Source organism: Vipera ursinii (assembly GCF_947247035.1).
Source record: "Vipera ursinii genome assembly, chromosome: 4".
Lineage (NCBI taxonomy): Eukaryota > Metazoa > Chordata > Lepidosauria > Squamata > Viperidae > Vipera > Vipera ursinii.
In genome coordinates this window covers 38,273,825-38,295,254 of record NC_139514.1, presented here as the reverse complement: position 1 = coordinate 38,295,254, position 21,430 = coordinate 38,273,825, and the positions used below count along the sequence as shown (strand labels likewise).

The 21,430-nt window shown below is 36.1% G+C and overlaps 1 protein-coding gene across 1 annotated transcript in view; it reads right to left on the bottom strand.

Annotated features, from left to right (window-relative positions):
• The window catches only part of EPHA6 (EPH receptor A6), a gene marked incomplete at both ends in the record, with an annotated part of 451,179 nt that overhangs the window by 96,908 nt on the left and 332,841 nt on the right, over positions 1–21,430 (bottom strand). Inside the window, 2 exons of the mRNA XM_083361258.1 lie at positions 17,284–17,469; positions 18,138–18,263. Coding sequence (XP_083217384.1) covers positions 17,284–17,469; positions 18,138–18,263 — 312 coding nt within the window. The remainder of the gene's footprint in view (positions 1–17,283; positions 17,470–18,137; positions 18,264–21,430) is intronic.

Genomic DNA, 21,430 nt, shown 5'->3' with positions numbered 1-21,430 from the left:
AGTGCTTTTTTTGTAAAAGAAAAAGGTGCCAGAACTCACACATGTCATACAACCTGCCTTGCCTATCCTACAAGGTTCCATCCCAAAAAGGTGCCAGAACTCCATTCTGAGCATTCTATGACAAAAAAGCCCTGACAATAAGAATGAACTGTCAAGACAATACCCCTCCCAATGAACTATACAGATAATCCTTGACTTACAACCACTTGCTTAGTCACTATTCAAAATTGCAATGGATTTCCCTGGGGGTACTTATGACCCAGTTCTGAAATTTTGATAGCTAAATTTTGATAGTTGTTAATCACTGTTTAACAACTACAGTGTTAATTTAACAACTGCTACAAAAAGGCCATAAAATTGCATCAGTCACATGAGTTTACAATTTACTGTCACGGCATATGACTGTGATAGGGAATACTATTGCTTGCATTAGTCTGCCATTGTGGTTGTAAGTAGAGATTATTTCTAATATAGACTATTCTTCTTGGTGTGTTCACATTCACACATTAGACAGGCTCTTTAAATAACAACCTATGGTTTTCAAAAGGGGATTTCTTGAAATAATCCACTTATTTCATTGTTGAGCAATTGTTGACTTCTCTGTTAAAAGCTCCTTTGTTTTGTAACTTTATTTCTCCTGGCAAATATATCTAATAAGGATACATTAATGAGAATTCACCCCTTTCTACAGTTATTGCTGTCTTTAATTAAAATTGATTGATTATGTGCCATCTAGTCAGTGTTGATTTTTAGCAACAACAAAGACAGATTTTTCTCCATAATGAACTGTTCCTACTCTGATCTTTCAGGTTTTCCAATAGAGTACCCATTGGCAGTGTAACAGACCCTCCTCATTAATACTTGTAATCCTCTTCTCTTTCCTTCCACCTTTTTCCACATTCATGTCTTTACATAATTTGTCCAAAGAAGGATAATTTGACCTCATTTGTGCTTCTATTGAAAACTATGGATTGGTTTGTTTGATGATCCATCAATTTATTTCCTTGGCTTGGTATCCTCAGAAGTCTTCTTCAGCACCAAATTTCAAAGTCATCAATACAGTTTCTATTCTTCTTCTTCAAAGTCCAACTTTCACCTCCATAGAGAGGCATAAGGAGTACTATTGCTTGCATTAGTCTGTTCTATATATGAAGAGATACATTGCAGTATCAGAGTATTTTTTCCAAGCCTTCCTGGCTATGTGCTATGTGAGGAGTATTTCTTGACTGTTTCTTCCTTTACTGTTGATGGCTGAGCCTAAAAGATAGAAGCCATCTGCCACTCAAATATCTTTATTATCAATTCTAGGGCTCATTGTTCTACCTATTGTCATTAATTTGGTCTTTTTTATTCAATTTTAGTCCCGTTTTTCACTTTGATCCTTAAATCTTTATTAATAATCCTTGAAGATCCTTTGCATTTCCAGCTATTACCATAGTATTATCAGCGTAATGCATGTTATTGAGGTATTTTGTCCAATTTTAAAACCTCATCCTTTTGCAATCCACCTGCCCTTAATTCAGCATATAGGTTGAATAAATAAGAGGAAAGTATGTAGCCTTGTCTGACTCCTTTCCCAACCTGGAGCCACTTTGTTTTGCCATGTTCTGTCCATAATGTAGCTTCCTGAACTGTATACAGGTTTCTCATGAGGATAATGAGAAATTTTGGAACTCCTATTTTTTCTAAATTTATTCCACAGCTTGATGTAATCAGCATAATCAAAGGATTTATATAATTTAGCGTTTCCTCAACCTTGGCAGCTAGAAGATGTGTGGACTTCAATTTCCAGAATTTCTCAGCCAGCAAGCTTGAAGTCCACATATCTTCAAGCTGCCAAGGTTGAGAAACACTGATATAATTGAAGCACATATTGATTTCTTTTGGACATTTTTTGGCCTTCTCAATTATCCACATGCATCAGAATAGTTCCTCAGCCTTTTCAAAAGACAGCTTAAACATTTGGCACCTCTTTTTCCATATAGGGATCTAATATGATTGGATACTCCTAAGCATAATTTTGATAGTAGGTGAAATTAAGGATATTAAATGGCATAATATTATTATAGTTCCACAAAAAATGGCAGAAAATCCCTTCCTTATGACATTAAATTGGGCACTTCATACAGTAGAATAATTATGATTCTTATATTAAATTTTAGCGCTATCGGTCTTAAGATATAATTCCTGCACTGAAACAGTTAAAATTGCTAGATAAAACATTACCTGTTTTATAAATGATAAAATAAAGATCTATCAGGACACATGATAGAAATGATCTGAGGTAAGATGGTTTACCCCTTCATGGATTACTGCCTTGTCGTGGTGAAGGGGCTTGCGTAATTCAATGAAGCTATGAGCTATGCCGTGCAGGGCCACCCAAGACGGACAGGTCATAGCAGAGAGTTCTGACAAAACGTGATCCACTGGAGAAGGAAATGGCAACCCACTCCAGTATCTTTGCCATGAAAACCCTATGGACAGTACCAAAAGACAAAACGATATGACGCTGGAAGATGAGCCCCTCAGGTCGGAAGGCGTCCAATATGCTACTGGGGAAGAGCAGAGGGCTAGTACTAGTAGCGCCAGAAAGAATGAAGCGACTGGGCCAAAGCCGAAAGGACGCTCAGCTGTGGATGTGTCTGGTGGTGAAAGGAAAGTCCGATGCTGTAAAGATTTTTTCTCCATAGGAACCTGGAATGTAAGATCCATGAATCAAGGAAAACTGGACGTGGTCAAACAAGAGATGACAAGACTGAACATTGACATCTTAGGTATCAGCGAACTAAAATGGACAGGAATGGGTGAATTTAATTCAGATGACCATCAGGTATACTACTGTGGGCAAGAATCCTTCAGAAGAAATGGAGTAGCCTTCATAGTCAATAAAAGAGTAGGAAAAGCAATACTGGGATACAATCCTCAAAATGACAGAATGATCTCAGTTCGAATCCAAGGCAAACCATTCAATATCACAGTAGTCCAAGTCTATGCCCCAACCACCAGTGCTGAAGAGGATGAAATTGACCAGTTCTATGAAGCACTACAGCACCTTATAGAACTAACACCAAAAAATGATGTTCTTATCATCATGGGGGATTGGAATGCTAAAGTAGGAAGCCAAAAGATAACTGGAATAACAGGCAAGTTTGGCCTTGGAGTGCAAAATGAAGCAGGGCACAGGCTGATAGAATTCTGTCAAGAGAATACGATGGTCATAGCAAACACTCTTTTCCAACAACCCAAGAGACAACTCTACACATGGACATCACCAGACGGTCAACACAGAAATCAGATTGACTATATGCTCTGCAGCCAAAGATGGAAAAGCTCTATACAGTCAGTAAAAACAAGACCAGGAGCTGACTGTGGCTCAGACCATGAGCTTCTCCTTGCAAAGTTTAGGCTTAAACTGAAGAAAGTAGGGAAAAGCACTAGGCCAGTCAGGTATGAATTAAATCATATCCCTGTTGAATATACAGTAGAGGTGACAAATAGATTTAAAGAATTAGATCTGATAGACAGAGTGCCTGAAGAACTATGGACAGAGGTTCGTGACATTGTACAACAGGTAGCAACCAAAACCATCCCAAAGAAAAAGAAATGCAAGAAAGCAAAATGGCTGTCTGAGGAAGCTTTGCAAATAGCTGAGGAAAGGAGGGAAGCAAAAGGCAAGGGAGAAAAAGAAAGATACACCCAATTGAATGCAGAATTCCAGAGAATAGCTAGAAGAGATAAGAATGCCTTCTTAAATGAACAGTGCAAAGAAATAGAAGAAAACAATAGAATAGGGAGGACCAGAGATCTTTTCAAGAAAATTGGAGAAATGAAGGGAATGTTTAATGCAAAAATGGGCATGATAAAGGACCAAAATGGCAGGGACCTAACAGAGGCAGAAGAGATTAAGAAGAGGTGGCAAAATTACACAGAAGAACTATACAAGAATGAGCTTAACGTCCCTGATAATCACAATGAGGTGGTCACTGACCTCGAGCCAGACATCCTAGAATGTGAAGTGAAGTGGGCCTTAGAAAAGCTGAGCAACAACAAAGCTAGTGGAGGTGACAGTATTCCAGCTGAGCTATTCAAAATCTTAAAAGACAATGCAGTAAAAGTGCTACACTCAATTTGCCAGCAAATTTGGAAAACTCAACAATGGCCACAGGATTGGAAAAGATCAGTTTACATTCCAATTCCAAAGAAAGGCAGTGCCAAAGAATGTTCAAACTATCGCACCATTGCACTCATTTCTCATGCTAGTAAAGTCATGCTTAAAATCCTACAAGCTAGACTTCAGCAGTATGTGGATCGAGAACTACCAGAAGTGCAGGCAGGATTTCGAAGAGGCAGAGGAACTAGAGATCAAATTGCCAACATATGCTGGATCATGGAGAAAGCTAGGGAGTTCCAGAAAAGCATCTACGTCTGCTTCATTGACTATGCTAAAGCCTTTGATTGTGTGGATCATAACAAACTGTGGCAAGTTCTTAAAGAAATGGGAGTACCAGACCATCTTATTTGTCTCTTGAGAAACCTATATGCGGGTCAAGAAGCAACAGTGAGAACTGGACACGGAACCACTGATTGGTTCAAAATTGGGAAAGGAGTCCGGCAAGGCTGTATACTGTCGCCCTGCCTATTTAACGTATATGCAGAGCACATCATGAGAAAGGCAGGGCTAGATGAATCAAAAGTTGGAATTAAGATTGCCGGAAGAAATATCAACAACCTAAGATACGCAGATGATACCACTCTAATGGCAGAAAGTGAAGAAGAACTAAAGAGCCTCTTGTTGCAGGTGAAGAAGGAGAGTGCAAAACTTGGGTTGAAACTTAACATTAAGAAAACCAAGATCATGGCATCTGGCCCTCTCAATTCCTGGCAAATAGATGGGGAAGAAATGGAGGTAGTGACAGATTTTATTTTCCTGGGCTCCAAGATCACTGCAGATGGGGACTGTAGCCAAGAAATTAAAAGACGCTTGCTCCTGGGGAGGAAAGCCATGGCAAATCTAGACAGCACACTAAAAAGCAGAGACATCACCCTGTCAACAAAAGTGCGTATAGTCAAGGCTATGGTCTTCCCAGTTGCAATGTATGGCAGTGAAAGTTGGACCATAAGAAAGGCTGAGCGCCAAAGAATTGAGGCCTTTGAACTGTGGTGCTGGAGAAGACTCCTGCGAGTCCCTTGGACTGCAAGGCGATCAAACCAGTCAGTCCTAGAGGAGATCAATCCTGACTGCTCTTTAGAAGGCCAGATCCTGAAGCTAAAACTCAAGTACTTTGGCCACCTAATGAGAAGGAAGGACTCCCTGGAGAAGAGCCTAATGCTGGGGAAGATCGAGGGCAATAGAAGAAGGGGACGACAGAGAATGAGGTGGCTGGATGGAGTCACTGAAGCAGTAGGCGTGAGCTTAAATGGACTCCAGAAGATGGTAGAGGACAGGAAGGCCTGGAGGAATGTTGTCCATAGGGTCGCGATGGGTCGGACACGATTTCGCAGCTAACAACAACAAAAAGATGGTTTAATGTGTGAGCTATCATGCAATGTAAAAAAATTATAATAATAAAACTTTTATAGACACATATGCACATACACCACCAAAACATATTTTTGAATATATTTGTGCAAGAAAAACAGGAGTAAGCCTCATCAGAGACAAAAGGAATACAGAATACCAGAAAGATTAAAATGACATAGTAGCCAATCTATAGACAGTTTTTTCCATAACTTTTAAACAGATCTTCTAGCATTTGAATAAGGTGATATTTCCTTTTATTCATACTGCTATTCATACCCCTTTTTGATCCCTCTTTTTTCTTGTTTGAAAGAGGCCATCTAGTTAAAACTGAATAGCTCTGTCTCAACAGAGGGGGAGGATTATGACACCACCTATCTCACACAGTCCTTTCAGCAGTTCCAACAAGGTTCCACAACTAGTTGCACTATGATTCAGGTGACACTGAGGGCACAGATAAATCCCAAGTGGCCTCAAGAACTCTCAGAGAGAATGGTAATGACCAGATGACTGCAAGGAATATAAATCCTTCCATTTACCCCCGCACACACACCATTCAGTCAGAACTGAAGAAGCTTCTTGGATGAAAAGCAAAATGTCTCCAAGAGAAAAAAAACAAGGAAAGTCCAGCTGTCTTTTGAAAAAGCACCTTTGGGACAACGATGACCTGGATGACTAAGAATCTCCATATACAAGAAGCGTTTATGTTTTTATCCATTTCCACTGTTTTTCTTTTTTAAAAGATCCTTTAACTACTTTCTTTCAATCAACTGACTTAATAGCAACTTACATAATTGAAGAAAATGGCCTACTCAGGTTATGTGTCTCGTGCTGGCTTCTCCATTCTACACAGCTCTTTCATAATCACAATGGAGATTTGTGCAGGTTTGTGCCACTGGATGCTACTGCTGTACATAGATCACTTGCGACTCGATCTGGTGACTGTATGATGCCTTAGTAGTCTTCTTTTATTTGAAGCTTCTGACCACTACATTGATTATTAGAGTTGGTATTGTCCCCGCACAGAGTGGAGAAGCCAGTGTGAGTCATGCAGATGAGTAAGATGATTTTCTCCATCGGCAGCCAGAAAAAAGTTTGAAGAAGGCCAATGTTGTTAGTAGATTGTGTGTAGTCTTTCAGCATAACTGGTCCAACAAACTCTACCATGGCTGAGTGAGAAGGACCAGGAAATTCACTGCATAGAAGCAGAGTAAAAAAAGTGCTCCTGGGAGGAAGATAAAAGCTCTGAAACCTAAACCCACAATTTAAATTCAGACTTGTTCATGAAAATCCATAGATACTTGACAACAGTTTGTTTCTTAAATAATTGAAAATACGTATAGAAAAATACATATTACACTCAGCTAAATCTATGCTCGGAAAAAGTCAATATATGTTACCTTGAACCAATAAGAAAATTTAAGTCACTTCTATTACATATATTTTATCACCTTATTGTTCATTGATTGATGTGTGCTTAGTATGTATGCAATTTTGAACATTAAAGCTTTAGGATATGCAGATAGAAAGACGTAGGACTTTACCACCCAAATAAACACAGCTGAAGAGATCAAGATTGCTTGCTGCTGTACTATAATTCTAATGCACATATTTGAATTCAATAGCTTTCAAAAAAGGTCAAGACTGTCATTTGAAAGACCTTTAATATAACATCCATTTGTTATCTTTTGCTTGGCAATGATAATAAGGGCAAATCTTTGCTCTATCCTAAGGAAACACTGGAATTAAAATTAATGGCAAAAAGCCTACAAGCATTTAAAATACATAGTCTAACTCATTTGCCATAGAATTTGACAGAAGTATTGTAAAAGCAGTGACAGGGATTTATTCAAATTTGCACAAAATAACTATGTTAGCATCTCTAAATATCCTTTTACTGCGCTGTTACCACTTCCAGGTGTCTATTTTTCTTATAATGAAGGCTACTACATCTGATCTTTGAAAATATAGATGGTCATGAAAATAACTGCAGTTACAGCTTCTGTATCACTGCTGCCGTTTAGTTGTCCTGATTCTTGAAACCCAATTACAGCAACTCTACCAAACACTTTGTGGATACATCAAAAGCCAATTCAAGGCTGCCTTTGGTTTAAGAGACAAGGCTCTCACTGCCCCTCCCCATCTCATTGCCCTTTTTCTTTCTCACCGAGCCATCACAGTGTCAAAAATTCTATACTGTAATCTAGCATCCTTGTCATTTCCAAACACATCCCAGAGTAATGTTAGGGCATGATCATGAAAGTCAGTTAAAAGGATCATATTGCTTAGATAGACAGCCAAATAAAACATGTAAATAAACAAGTATAAAAAAGCTGAATAGACATCAGCAATGGGCCCTGAATAATTGCCCAAGAAAGCCAAACAAAAGTACATGTGGAATATAACTTCTTGAAAGTGTGCATTGCATTTAGATCAATATATTTGTTGACTAAAAATGAATAATATTTAAAGCTCTTGAGAAGAATATCAGGAAGGAAAAGGAAGTAATCCATTCATGCAGGATCATCACATGATATTTATCTATTTGATTTTGCTTCATAGATGAAGATGGCCTGCACAGATATTCTCCTTTTGCTAGAAACTCCAACACTTTGGAAATTAACACAACAGGGCAAAGTATCTGCTTAGTCCTTTCTAAGTGCACTGTAATTTTTATTGTTTTTAATTTATAGCAGAATCCACATATCTAATTTCCCACTTGCACCATAAAATGCTACATCTCAAGAAGACATTAATATATGGTTATTCTGAATGCACATTCAACTATACAAAAATACTATTAATAGTTTAAAACTGTAAATCAGTATCCATATGTATAATTATATACAAACAAACAAATCTCTACATGGGGCTGCCCTTGAGGACCACGCAGAGGCTTCAACTGGTGCAGAATGCAGCCGCGCGAGTTGTTATGGGAGTTTCCCGATACTCCCGTGTAACACCTCTTCTCCGTGAGCTGCATTGGCTTCCGGTTGCCCTCCGGGTGAAATTCAAGGTGCTGGTGATGACCTATAAAGCCCTGAATGGATTGGGTCCAGATTATCTAAGGGAAAACCTGCTGCCGGCATCAACCTCCCATCGTCCTGTGCGCTCCCACAGGGAGGGCCTTCTCAGGGTGCCGACGGTTAAGGAGTGCCAGCGGGTGATCCCCAAGGGGAGGGCATTCTCTGTGGGCGCGCCTGCCCTTTGGAATGATTTACCGGTGGAACTTCGGACCGCCCCCGATCTGCGTACATTTCGCCGGGATCTGAAAACTTGGTTTTTTGATCTATCAGGCCTGGACTGAAGGGGTTTTAGCTTTTAATATTGTTTTAATTGTTGGGCTTATGTAATTTAATCTATTTTAATTTATACTATTTTTATATCATATTTTATGTTGCCCTGTAAACCGCCCTGAGTCCTTCAGGAATAGGGCGGTATAAAAATTTAATAAAATAAATAAATAAATAAATAAATATCTTTAGTCCATTTGCCAGGGTAAATTAGATAGGATAAAACTGTATTTCCAATTTATATCATTCTAGGATTTTTTCTTTCATTGTAAACAAAAGGGACCTAATCTGGATGATGATGTGCTTTGAATTATCATTGGAACCATTGAAAAATTGAAAAAGAATATTACATCTCTTTTCAATTCTGATCACATTTCAAGGACATTGGAAATTCCACTTTTTGGCATGTGTTTGCAATATCTTAAAGTAATGAAGCTATCAGTCATCTTGTCAAAATAAGCAAGACAAGGATAATGTATGCATTTATATTTTAACCAAAAAGTCTTCTGCTTTAGTTAATCTCTAAAAGAAATTTGGTTAAAGAACGTTTGGTTTAGATATATTATGGTATGGAATAAAAATAGTTACATATATTTTCCAGTCAAAATAAGATACTTATACTTACAAGCCTAATGTTGTAAAAAAATCAACAACAAAAATAGGGAATAGTTCTTCCTTTACTAACTGCTGTACTTAAGATATAGCAGAAAAAGGACAAAATTCACAGCTGCATCATATAAGCAGCCTCTTGAGAATGCATTGATGAATTTTTAAGAAACTAGCAGTGACTCTTGTGTCCCCTTTGTGTTTTATGTCTTCATCATATGCCGACCAGGTTGAATGATCTTAACTTGATTATCCTCCAAACAGAAAATAAACCAATATGCTGATGACCCTCTAATGACAGGAAACAATGGAAATAAATACACATTTTCTTTTGTAGTCTCCATCACAATTTAATACTTATTATACACTCTGGATCCAGATTATTGAACATGAATGTGAATGGTCCAGTTAATATGATGAGAAGCAAACTGTGACTCAATTAAGGCCAAAGAGACAGAATATTTTTTGTGATATGCTTTAGTTAAGGACAATGTAGCTATTAGTTTTAACTTAAATACAAATATATTTTATGCATGTGTTACCAGTAGTAATAATAATCTATTCCCATATTTATTATATTTGCATTGACCTTTTTTTAAAATCAAACTTATATTTTTAAAGTTACATTCTGATTTCTTAGTGCTCTGCTTAGATCCATTTTTATTACCTTGAGGTGGATTGGATTATTTCACGGCAGGTTTAGCTTGGTGATGAAATGAAAATTAAAATGATCCTATTGTGAATTACTTGTGACAATTACCTGTGGCAGAAGAAGTGAAGAAAAAATGATGGGACCCAAATGTAAATAATGCTGGTTTCTCACTAGATAGTGATTGACATGCAATGTTGTTCTTTACTGCTTTATTTAACTCTAAATATAAATAGGTATAGTCCTTCAGTAAGGGAGAATGAAACTTCTTTGAACTGACTGACCAAAATAATTTCAAGAATATTTCTTGCAAATAAACAAAACATTCAGTTGAAGGAAATACACATCCCTTACTTTTAAAATATTTTTCCCATTCTACAGTGTAAGTGTACACAACATGCTGAAATATTTCTCTTGATTTTTTTAAGTGCTTTGATCAACAGATCTAAATCTTGATATTCCATAATACTTATTTTGCTACAATAGTGAATAAGATTTTATTAGAATAAAATTGTTTATTTAAAAAAATAAGCTATTACTCTAAAATGTTAATATTAACTTCATTTTCATAAAATTTCTAATTGTACTGTATTATCACAGTACAATCACAGAACTTGTTAAGTTGTGGGCTCTGGTGAGCAGGAATGAAGACACACAGCTGAGTACAGAGGAACTCATTCTTTATTCAAGCTGAAACTGTACTGGACTTGGGCCACTCCCCGCCACAATATATAGCCAAACCCTATGGTAGCAACCAATCAGATTGAACCTGTGCTTGCCACCCAAGGCTGACCAATTGCAGGACTGGAGATGTCCTTTCTGGGTTGCTGGAGAGCCGTTAGCTCTCCATACAGGTTTAGACTCAATGTAAAGAGTTACAGTGGACTTTTCTGAAAGAAGGGCTTTGAGATCCTGGAAACTTTTTTCATGTAAATTAGTCCATTTCCAAGGGGCATTTTTATCAAGTAGCCTGTGGAGGGGCTCTGCTATTGCAGCCTTATGAGGTAGGAATGTGTGATAAAAATTCAGGAGGCCCAAAAATGCCTGCAGCTCTCCCTTTGATTTTGGCCTAGGAGCCATTTTGATGGCCTTCACTTTTGAATCAGTGGGGTGAATCCTGCTAGCATTGATACGGAATCCCACGAATTCCGTTGATGAGACCCCAATACTACATTTGTTTTTCTTTAATTTGAGGCCTGCATCACGGAGCCTTTGCAAAACAGCCCTGAGCCTATTGGCCAACACTTCTTGGGATTCCCTGGCAATACGAACATCATCAAAATAGTCATGAAATCCAAAATGAGCAGATAAAATTCCTTTGGAATAATGAAATAAAAGCAAGTAGGAAAACTGACTAACCTGAAACACATATATGGTCCATTCTCAGAATATTTATGACTATGTTTTAAATAATATCAATGATTTCTTAAAACTAACATCCACAAAATTAATATTGCTTTTAAATCTACACCACTGACAATGAAATCTTTGTTTTATTTTTTAAATTTAATTATAGGTTTATGTAAAGTTTCAAAAGGGAGTTGTACCTGTGAAGGTTTTGTAAACCAGTCCATTAAAAGGTTCTTTCTGGAAAGGCTGATCCACTTATTTTCTCTCACTGTTAGAAGCTTTAGCTAGAACTTCGAATAGGTGGAGTAGCTTCTCCTAAATATTTCAAGTATTGTCTCAGGCTTTGAGCAAATGCAAAGCATCTCAGTTTGCTTCTGACTCTCAATGAATTATAGACACTCTGCTGTGTCCTACTAATAGTGGTGTGAATTTCAGATACACATTTTGTGCAAAGCAATAATCAAACTAATCACAAAATGCATTAAAGGTAGGTTTAAATATAATGTTGAATTTGAGGAGGCATTTATTTGGCAGAAAGTTGTCTCACTTCAAAAAATGGAAATAGTTCAGGATCTACTGCTTCACTATTATGAAAAAGCCAGACAAGAAGAACTGTGTTTGAACTCTCCAATGAGACAGAATGGTTGAAGTAGAGTCTGTCTCTGCACACTTTAAATCTGTGTATGGTGTTCCAATTGAAGAATGTTTATGGCAATAGAAGTGAAGTGGCCCATTCCTTCAGTTCTCCATAGCCTCTTCCATCCTTGGCAAAACTGCTACATAATATTGGATGAAATTATCAGCCTAAATCAGTAAGCTAAAGGACAAAATATCTTCTCCCCATTCAACGTAGCACCAAAATGTTATTTCAACACCTTGCACCATAGTCTGCGTATGTCTTTTCTTAATATTATTTTTTTAAAAATCCAAAGCAATTTCACCATACCAACACCCTCCCCCCACTTTTTATCTTATTGAGCAGTAATTAATGAGTGGGCAGAATTCTAAAATCTATTGTATTCAATTAATTTGGTCTTTGTTTTTAAGGCCAATATATTAAAACATTGTGATGGATCACTTTTTTTACTAACTGAAGCAGTATATAAGCTAGTGGTGCAACTTAATAATTAATGGCTAACCAGGGGAAAGTATCTGCCTACATACTGTAGATTTGCTAAGTTTTTCACTATCAGACGATGATTTATTAACCACTTATAATGTTGTATCTTAGGGTTCAGTATCAGATTCTACCTGATAATTGCCTCATAACTATATCTCAACTTCAGTCTATAGAGTTTCCAGAAAGCCAATTTAAACTTTTATATTTCAAGTGATTCTCAAATCAAACTTCTTATTTGGCAGGCACTAGCCCTTAAACTGATTAGCTCCTTTTAATTAATGTATTCAGTTTAACTAATTTTTCATTTAATACTTAAAATTCTGCTTAGTATTTTTTAAGCTATATCGCAGAATATAATTCTTAAAATAAATGAAAACTATAATTCTACAAAGGTCATGCAATTTATATTTTTAATGTCCCTATTAATACTATAACAAAATACCATTAGATACATACACACATATAACCACAAAATAAAAAATAAGTCTTATTAAAAGTTTTTTCATTAAAGTTTATTAGACATAGTCAAGCTGAAAAAAATATTCACTAATATAAAATAGTGGCAGGATAATAAACAAATGCAAGAATTTTTTCTATGCTGTAATTGTAGTTTGAAAGATTTCTTTTTTATAACAATTAAGAAATAAATTACGTTCTAGAAATGTTTAGATTTTTAAAATTTTAAATATTTAAAATCTGTGTTTATAGTTCTGTATTTTGATATTCAGTGAATATTACAACAGAATAGAAAAATAAGGGGATAAAAATACAATTTATTTGGAAGCATATTATTCAGTAACACTACAAAATATGTCTATGAAATTCTCATTTTTGCTTTCCTCTGTATAAGAAAGAGAAAATGAGAGTTTTCATATGTGTATTTGTATGTGTAATATTTCAGTGTTAACATATTTGTATTAGGGTCTGGTATATTTATGTACTATGAAAAGCAGAAATAAATCTGCTTTTTAAACTATTTCTGATAACTAAAAATCAAGTACCACCGATCAATGAATAAATATTCTAGCTGACTAACCTAAAGGCTAAGCTTTCCAGCCCTTTTAGGTTTATAATGGCATAACAATGAACAATATGCAACTTGGGTTTACCAATAAAATGCTCCCTGCTTCTGGTACAGCTTTGAACCACAAATTGGTTTATCTCTAATCAGTGCTTTTTTTGTAAAAGAAAAAGGTGCCGGAACTCACACATGTCATACAACCTGCCTTGCCTATCCTACAAGGTTCCATCCAAAAAAAGGTGCCGGAACTCCGTTCTGAGCGTTCTATGAGAAAAAAAGCCCTGTCTCTAATCATGTTTTAAGTCAATCCTAAACATAGTTACATGGAAATTAGGTTCTTAGAAGTACATAAGTACAAAATTGTGTTAGAACCTTAATTCTAAACATGCTATTATGATCTACATAATTTAAAAAAAATTCTTTTAACCATGGATAAATGTTCGAGCAAAACAATGAACTGACTATTTTTAGTACTTTCCACCCATGAGTGGATGTGATTGAAATGGATTAGATGGAAATTTTATTAATGGTATGGACCTTCAAACTTGTTTGGAAGGCTAGACACAATGCTATAAGATATTTTAAAATGAAAAACCAACAAACCTTTTGCTCCAGAGAGAGTCCTAAGGGAGGATATGATTTTCCTGAGACAGAAGTAGAAGTTGGGGAAAAGCAGCCTGAAGGGAACTGTTAAGCTTCTAGAATCTATACTGATTTTGCCTTGGGCTCAGCCTTACTCATACTGAAAGCTGCTTTCTATTTATAATATGTAAATATGTAAGCAGACTTGTTCACAAAATCTCTTTGCTATTGAGAGTGTAAAAACACTGCACTAAATTTAAGCTCATGGTCCTAAAGTCAACTCAAAGCTCTCTTGTATTAGAACAAAGAGCAAGTTAAGTATGTTATTTGTTATTTGTTCAGAATGAACCCCTGCAATCACAGGAAAAAATTAAGAATAGAAGATCAAGAAATAATATATAGTCCTTGTGATGTTGCCATCGAAAATTGTTGGTTGGAAAGAAACATTTGCTGTATGTAATGAGTGTTTTAAGGGTGTAGAAAGATCTGCTATAGGCATCTCTTGAAGTGCCTTAGACTCATATTAGAGTGATTTATTGTCAAAATAATTACTACCCAGATTATTTATTCTTTTAAAACTGATCAGTTGACAACATTCCTCTGAGTGATGCTACTTGATAGTCAGTTTTATTACCTTATAAGTTGGAAAAGAAAATTTAAGAAAATAAACCCAATGCCAACAACCTTTATGATCAGTATGAGATTGTACTTTAGGATAGTTAATTATGGAGCATTTGTACTCTAAGGCAGAGTTGCCGAACCCTTCCAGCTTGGTGGCCCGGAATGAAAGGGAACAGCAGGGAAATGTGCACATGTGCAGCCCATGCACGTATGCACAAATGGGTATGGGTATGATGCCTATACTAGTGTGCCATGCGCCCCATGGTGCATGCACTGGTACCCGCATGCATATGCAAATGGACCCCACATCCACGTTATGCTGGCGGCAATGTTAGCATCTCCGTGCATGCGCAAATGGGGCTGTTAGTGCCCACGAGGCAGTGCTACTGTGAGTGGGGTGGGGCTCTCCAACTATTCCTGGGGCCAGGTGCCAACAGGCCACAGCCCAATATTGGCCACGGACTATAGGTTGGGGACACCTGCTCTAAGGATTTACAGCATCACCCAGCCATTGCTGTAGCAATACCTGTCTTACTTCAGTGAAGATATATTGCTACAAAAATATTTAACTGCTTGATGTTTTAAATTGCTAGTGTAGAAAGGCTCAATAACTTGTTACTACTCATTAAGTTTGGTTCTATTTTGTTTTTGTTCTTATTTTGACTTTTATGCAATCAAGAAATAAATTCAAAAGTTAAAAAAAGACTTAATCATTGCAGTAATATCAGCAAATTTCTCATCTTGTCAGCACATGGATTTTCAGAATGCTCAAGCCAATTTTAAAATAGTAACTAACATAAGGAAGCATTACAAGTCATCAGATTTGATGAGGTGATGATAGGTAGTCTTAATATAGAGCTTAAAAATAAATTAAATAAATGGATTGCTTTTTTCAGATATATTATATACACCATATGGAATAACTGCTCTTTGCTGTTTTTGAATAATATTAGAACAGAAGCAAAAAAAGTAGATGGGGCATATGCAAAATTTTCCTTTTGCTTTGACCATGTAATATTTTTATTATTCCAAGAATATTGCAATTGCAGATATGTAATTTTTAATTTATGAATTCATTCACAGTTTAATTTGAATCATAACTAATATATAAAAATCAAAATGATAACAACAGCAACAGCAGCAGCAGCAACAACAACAACAACAACAACAACAACAACAACAACAATAATAATAATAATAATAATAATAATAATAATAATAATAATAATAATAATACTGTTGGAAGGGACCTTGGATTGTGCAGCCTAACTTCTTAAACCTACTTTAAAAAACAAGTGGTTGGGACAAATATCTTGCCAGAAACATGGCTACCTAAGAGTATAAGAAAAATAAGGAAAGATAAAAAGATATAAAAGAGATCACAGAGAGACAGGTTATCCCCACTTGAGGAAATGCAGATTAGTTAAACTTTGGTTTAATTTTGTTTTGTAAATTCAAAATTCTTGAAAATTCTTCAAAAATTCTTCAAAAATTCAGAACACTTTTACAAATAAGAATATATTTACTCTCAAATTTTTGTTATATCTCCAGTACAGTTCAAATAACATTTTTGCTTCATTCACTATGTATTAAAACAGTTGAGGTGGCATGAATTATGTTGATTTCAATGTAACTATTTGATGATAGATAGTATAAATGTACATTCATTACTCACTTTATCTGTTATGTATTGAGATAATTTGCTTGTAAACTGTTGTGCAATGATTAATGACCATTACTGTTAAACTCCAGACTGCTCGTCTTCGGAGTTGTTGGTTTGCATTTTAGGTGGGAACTATCATTTTAATCTCATTGGCAGCCGACTAGCGGCAGTCCATATACAAATAGAAGCTAAGCAGCAGTTGGGGCTGCTTCTGTTGTTACTGAATAAATGTGTTGCTGTTTCACCATTCAATGCCTCACTGAACTGGGAACATAACATTATCCATAATACTGATTTTGAATAAGTAAATTATATAAATAAACAAAAGAACTGTGGATAGATCTGAAAGCACATGTCGTTTCCGACTCTAGGAGCTGGTGCTCATTTCTGTTTCAAAGCTGCTTGTCCGAGGACATCTCCGTGGTCATGTGGCCGGCATGACTAGACGCCAAAGGTGCACGGAACGCTGTTACCTTCCCACCGTAGTGGTCCCTATTTTCCTACTTGCATTTTTATGTGCTTTCGAACTGCTAGGTTTACGTGCTTTCGAACTGCTAGGTTGGCAGAAGCTGGGACAAGTAACAGGGCTCACTCTGTTACGCGGCACTCAGGATTTGACCCGCCAAACTGCCGACCTTCTGAAGAACAAGCTCAGCATCCTAACCCATACAAATGTTTAACATTGCACATATGGTTTCAATGCCATAACTAGGCCTACGTTAAAGAATACATAAACATGCACTTTTAGATACATTACTGTTTACCTATATATGTACAGTACATCAGCATCTTTAGGTAAGGGACTGGTGTGGATAAAGGAGAGAAAGAAAGCAATAAATAATACTTCCTAAAGAACTTACTCTTTGTGACAACTCCTTCAAGGCGAATAATATTTGGATGATCAAATTGTCCCATGATACTAGCTTCTCGTAGGAAATCCCATCTCTGCCTTTCTACATGTCCACCTTTCAAAGTTTTTATGGCTACAGGAATCTCTCTTTTCCCAGGTGTTTTTAGGCGACCACTGCACACTTCTCCAAATTCACCTAACAGCAAGATATATAATTATAACCATTTACTATCTTCTAATATTTTAAATATATGAATAAATATATGAAAATATTCTGGCAAAAGAATCTAGTTAAATTAATAAAAACATACATACTTATGCATGTAAGTTATTTACAAAAAATGCATCTCCCACACATTTCCTGATTAGTAAACTCAATTAGTTACAAATGAAAGCACAAGATAATAGACCAAGTCACACGTTTATTACCCAAAGCAATGTTCAAAGTTGTATAGTATCAGAAGAGATTCTATTTAATTTCTTTTCCGTGATTATAACTGATTTTAGGCTAGTTCTTTTATTATGAATACAGTGATACAAAAGCATAATAATCTTCTCTGGTCTAATCTTATCTAATATTATATTATAGACATATAGGATTATACATAAGGTGGCCAAGATGTCATCTGAATAGATCTAAACAGAGGGAGTCATTCCCATATGCATTCCCATTCAAAACAATAAAATATAAAATAATATACATACAAACAATATATAACATATTTCTCAACAGCAATCAGAAGATAAACAGAAATTTTGCTATCAGGACTGAAATGACAACATGTTAATATTGGTTAACATTGTTATATTATCACTATATAAAAGTGCACTTACTAATCATGGGAAAATTTGATTATTTTTTACCTGCCCCAATAACTCTCTCAATACGAATTCTTGTTGGATCTATCTCCTTTGCAAACTCATGAACAGCTAGAGATGGATCTTCATAAGTATCTGGATCAATATATGTTTTGGTTCCTGGTAATCGTACTGTAAAATCAGAAAGGTAGTTTTTGCATTATATAGAAATGATTGCAGCATTTAAATTAAAATAAAACAAATGAGATCATTAAGGAATACTAATACCCATAATGATATTTAATACTTATTATTGTTCTGAGCTGCCTTGTTATTCTAAGCTGTTACTCATTATTTAATTAACATTCATCCCAAACTGTCTGTGAAAAGGCTGCATATGGAAAAAAGGTAATAGCCGCTTTATATATTAGCAAATATGCAAATGAATACAATTATAATAGGGCCAAGGAAGGAGACAAAATTAGCTTCTTTTTTTACTTCTTTAATAAAGGAGGGGTGAGGTGAAGATGATTAGATGGCAGCATAGTTTTCTCCAATCTAAATACAGTAATATTGCATTCAAGGATAAATGTTTACATTTTCATTTCCTTTAAGACAGGGGTGTCAAACTGCCGGCCCGTGGGCTGGATGTGTCGTGCCGAAACCGCGCCAACCCTAGCTCCGGTAATGGGGAAAAAGTCACGATACGTCGTGACACGTCACATGACGTTGAGAGTTTGACACCCCTGCTTTAAGATATATTCATGGAAGAAAGTTTCCAAACTATTGTGTGGTCTGGCCCTAGTTGGTGAAGAAGAATGAAGAAGGCAGTTAGCTACATGAGCAATTGTCATTCTAATTTTGTAATCAACAGTACTAAAGCAGACCTTTTCCTGCTGTCTCAGAAAAACAAGGAGTTGTGAAGTCATTGGTGCTTTTTGAGATTAGTTGTTTTCTTGCAGACATTTCATTACCAAACTTGGTAACATCACCAGTGGCTTGTCCTGTCAGTGTTGGTGGAAATGGTCTTGATGGTTCCTTGATGAGGCTATTGTTTGTAAGAAACATTTGCAAGAAAACTGCCAAACTCAGAGAGTGCCATGGACTCCATAGTTTCACTCTGAGCTACAAATATTCTCTTCTATTGAAATAAGGAATTATTCTCTTTATGATGTTTATTTATTCTGCATTTTTCCTCATTTAACAAATTATTAAAATGAAGCACAGAAAGTCAAAAATGTTATTTTTAGATGTGGCTTTCTTTCATGATTGTCACAGGATAACTGATATTTAAACTTATTCTATTGCCTTCTATTTTTATACTGAATTCTTTAATCATACATTCTGTCAGGCTATCTTTTTTCTCAGAGGAAGATATTTCATCAGTGCACTGACCATAGCAAATATATTGTCAAAAGAGTAAACAGATGGGAAATATTGGAAAACTAATGAATGATAGGTAAATAATCAGCCTACCCCGCTGTCCATCTCCAGAGCAAAATGGCTCCTTAATAGTCACTTGATTTTCAGGATTTTTAATGATTTCAACTGTTTTGTTTCTATACATGAATATTAACACTGTATTTATTCTCCTTACTCTTTTAATAATGTAACATTATTCTTCTTTACTTGATAAATTTATGTTTCTATTCTATTCCATCTCACTGTTCTACTGGTTGGCTTCAATATAATGGCTTCTACAGATAATTTGTCCCCTAAGCAAAAAGAAAAACTAAGTCTGGTCCTGGTGGCTATTGAATCCCCTGATCCATTCCACTTAAGCCTAGGGGTTTAAAAGGCTTACTTTTTTCAGATTTCTGTGGAGATTGTGTAGCACAGCTTCTGGAGAGGACAGTTAAATGCAGAAGATTACTGAAGTGCAAACTTAAGGTAAGCATTCCATGAAAGTATGGATTAGCCCTACAAGCTGAACAAAATTAATGAAACCCATCTAGAAGAAAGACTTGACAGTACCAATATAAAAGTTTGCCTTGTCTTATAGTACTTAGTTACTTACTCGCCTTGTCTAACTAAAGTGATTCATTAGGATTACTGAATATTGACCTGATACTTAACCAAGCTGTATATTTAAACTGTAAAGGTAAAGGTAAAGGTTCCCCCGCACATGCGTGCTAGTCATTTCCAACTCTAGGGGCAGTGCTCATCTCCGTTTCAAAGCTGAAGAGCCAGCGCTTGTCCGAGGACGTCTCCGTGGTCATGTGGCCGGCATGACTAGACACCAAAGGTGCACGCAACGCTGTTACCTTCCCACCGTAGTGATCCCTATTTTTCTACTTGCATTTTTATGTGCTTTCGAACTGCTTGGTTGGCAGAAGCTGGGACGAGTAACAGGCGCTCACTCTGTTACACGGCACTTGGGATTCGACCCGCCAAACTGCCGACCTTCTGATCGACAAGCTCAGCGTCCTAACCCACTGAGCCACCGTGTCCCCTTTAAACTGTACTGTCTTCCATATTTTAATAGCTCTACTGCTTTATGTTTTTGATTACAGGAAATATTTAGATCGCTTTTATTTTGGCCCCTAATCATGTTATTTTACTTAGACTTTCTAAGAGAGAGCACAGAAGTATCAGTATAATTATTACATATAGCACAAGTAGATCCATACCCTGAAACTTGCAATGTCATGTGACGTGTCGCGACGTATCACAACTTTTTTCTATTGCTTGCAATGGGGTGGGCGCAGTTTCGGCATGATGCATCCGGCCCGTGGGCCAGCAGTTTGACACCCCTACCCTAAACTGTTAATTCAGACTATGCTGGTGTTGGTTTTAAAATATTGATGAACTGTGGAAAGAAAGCTATAGAAATGACTAAAGTAAGATAAACATTTTTTTTTTAAAAGAGAGAAAAGTATGCTATGATTTTGAACAGGCAGAAATCAGAGTTTGGAGAAAATCATAACAAGCAGCAGGTGGAAATTCTTGTAAACATCTAAATGCTAATGAGAAGTATTTATTTTGCACACTTCAAAGGTGAACAGAATTATTTCCCCCCTAAAATAAACAAGAATAAATGCTAATTTTTTTAAAAAACACCTAAGAATGTGTAGAAGTTGTTTGCTATTTGGTTATTTTGTTTTGGGTGATCTAGAAGCTTCATTAGGTTTATGATGCAGTGGTTGTTTTAATCATTTCAGATTTGCAAAACATTTTGTAGTAGTCATGAATCTTCCTCAGCTTTGAAATAAATAACTTTTTTCCTGCAAAACTTTCCACATTCAGATGGACAAAGGTGTAAAAGATAATTCTAACTAGAACATAAATTGCCTTTATCAGCTTGATATGCAAAATAAACGCAGTTAAAATTACAGTGGTGAAACTGATTTAAATATTTT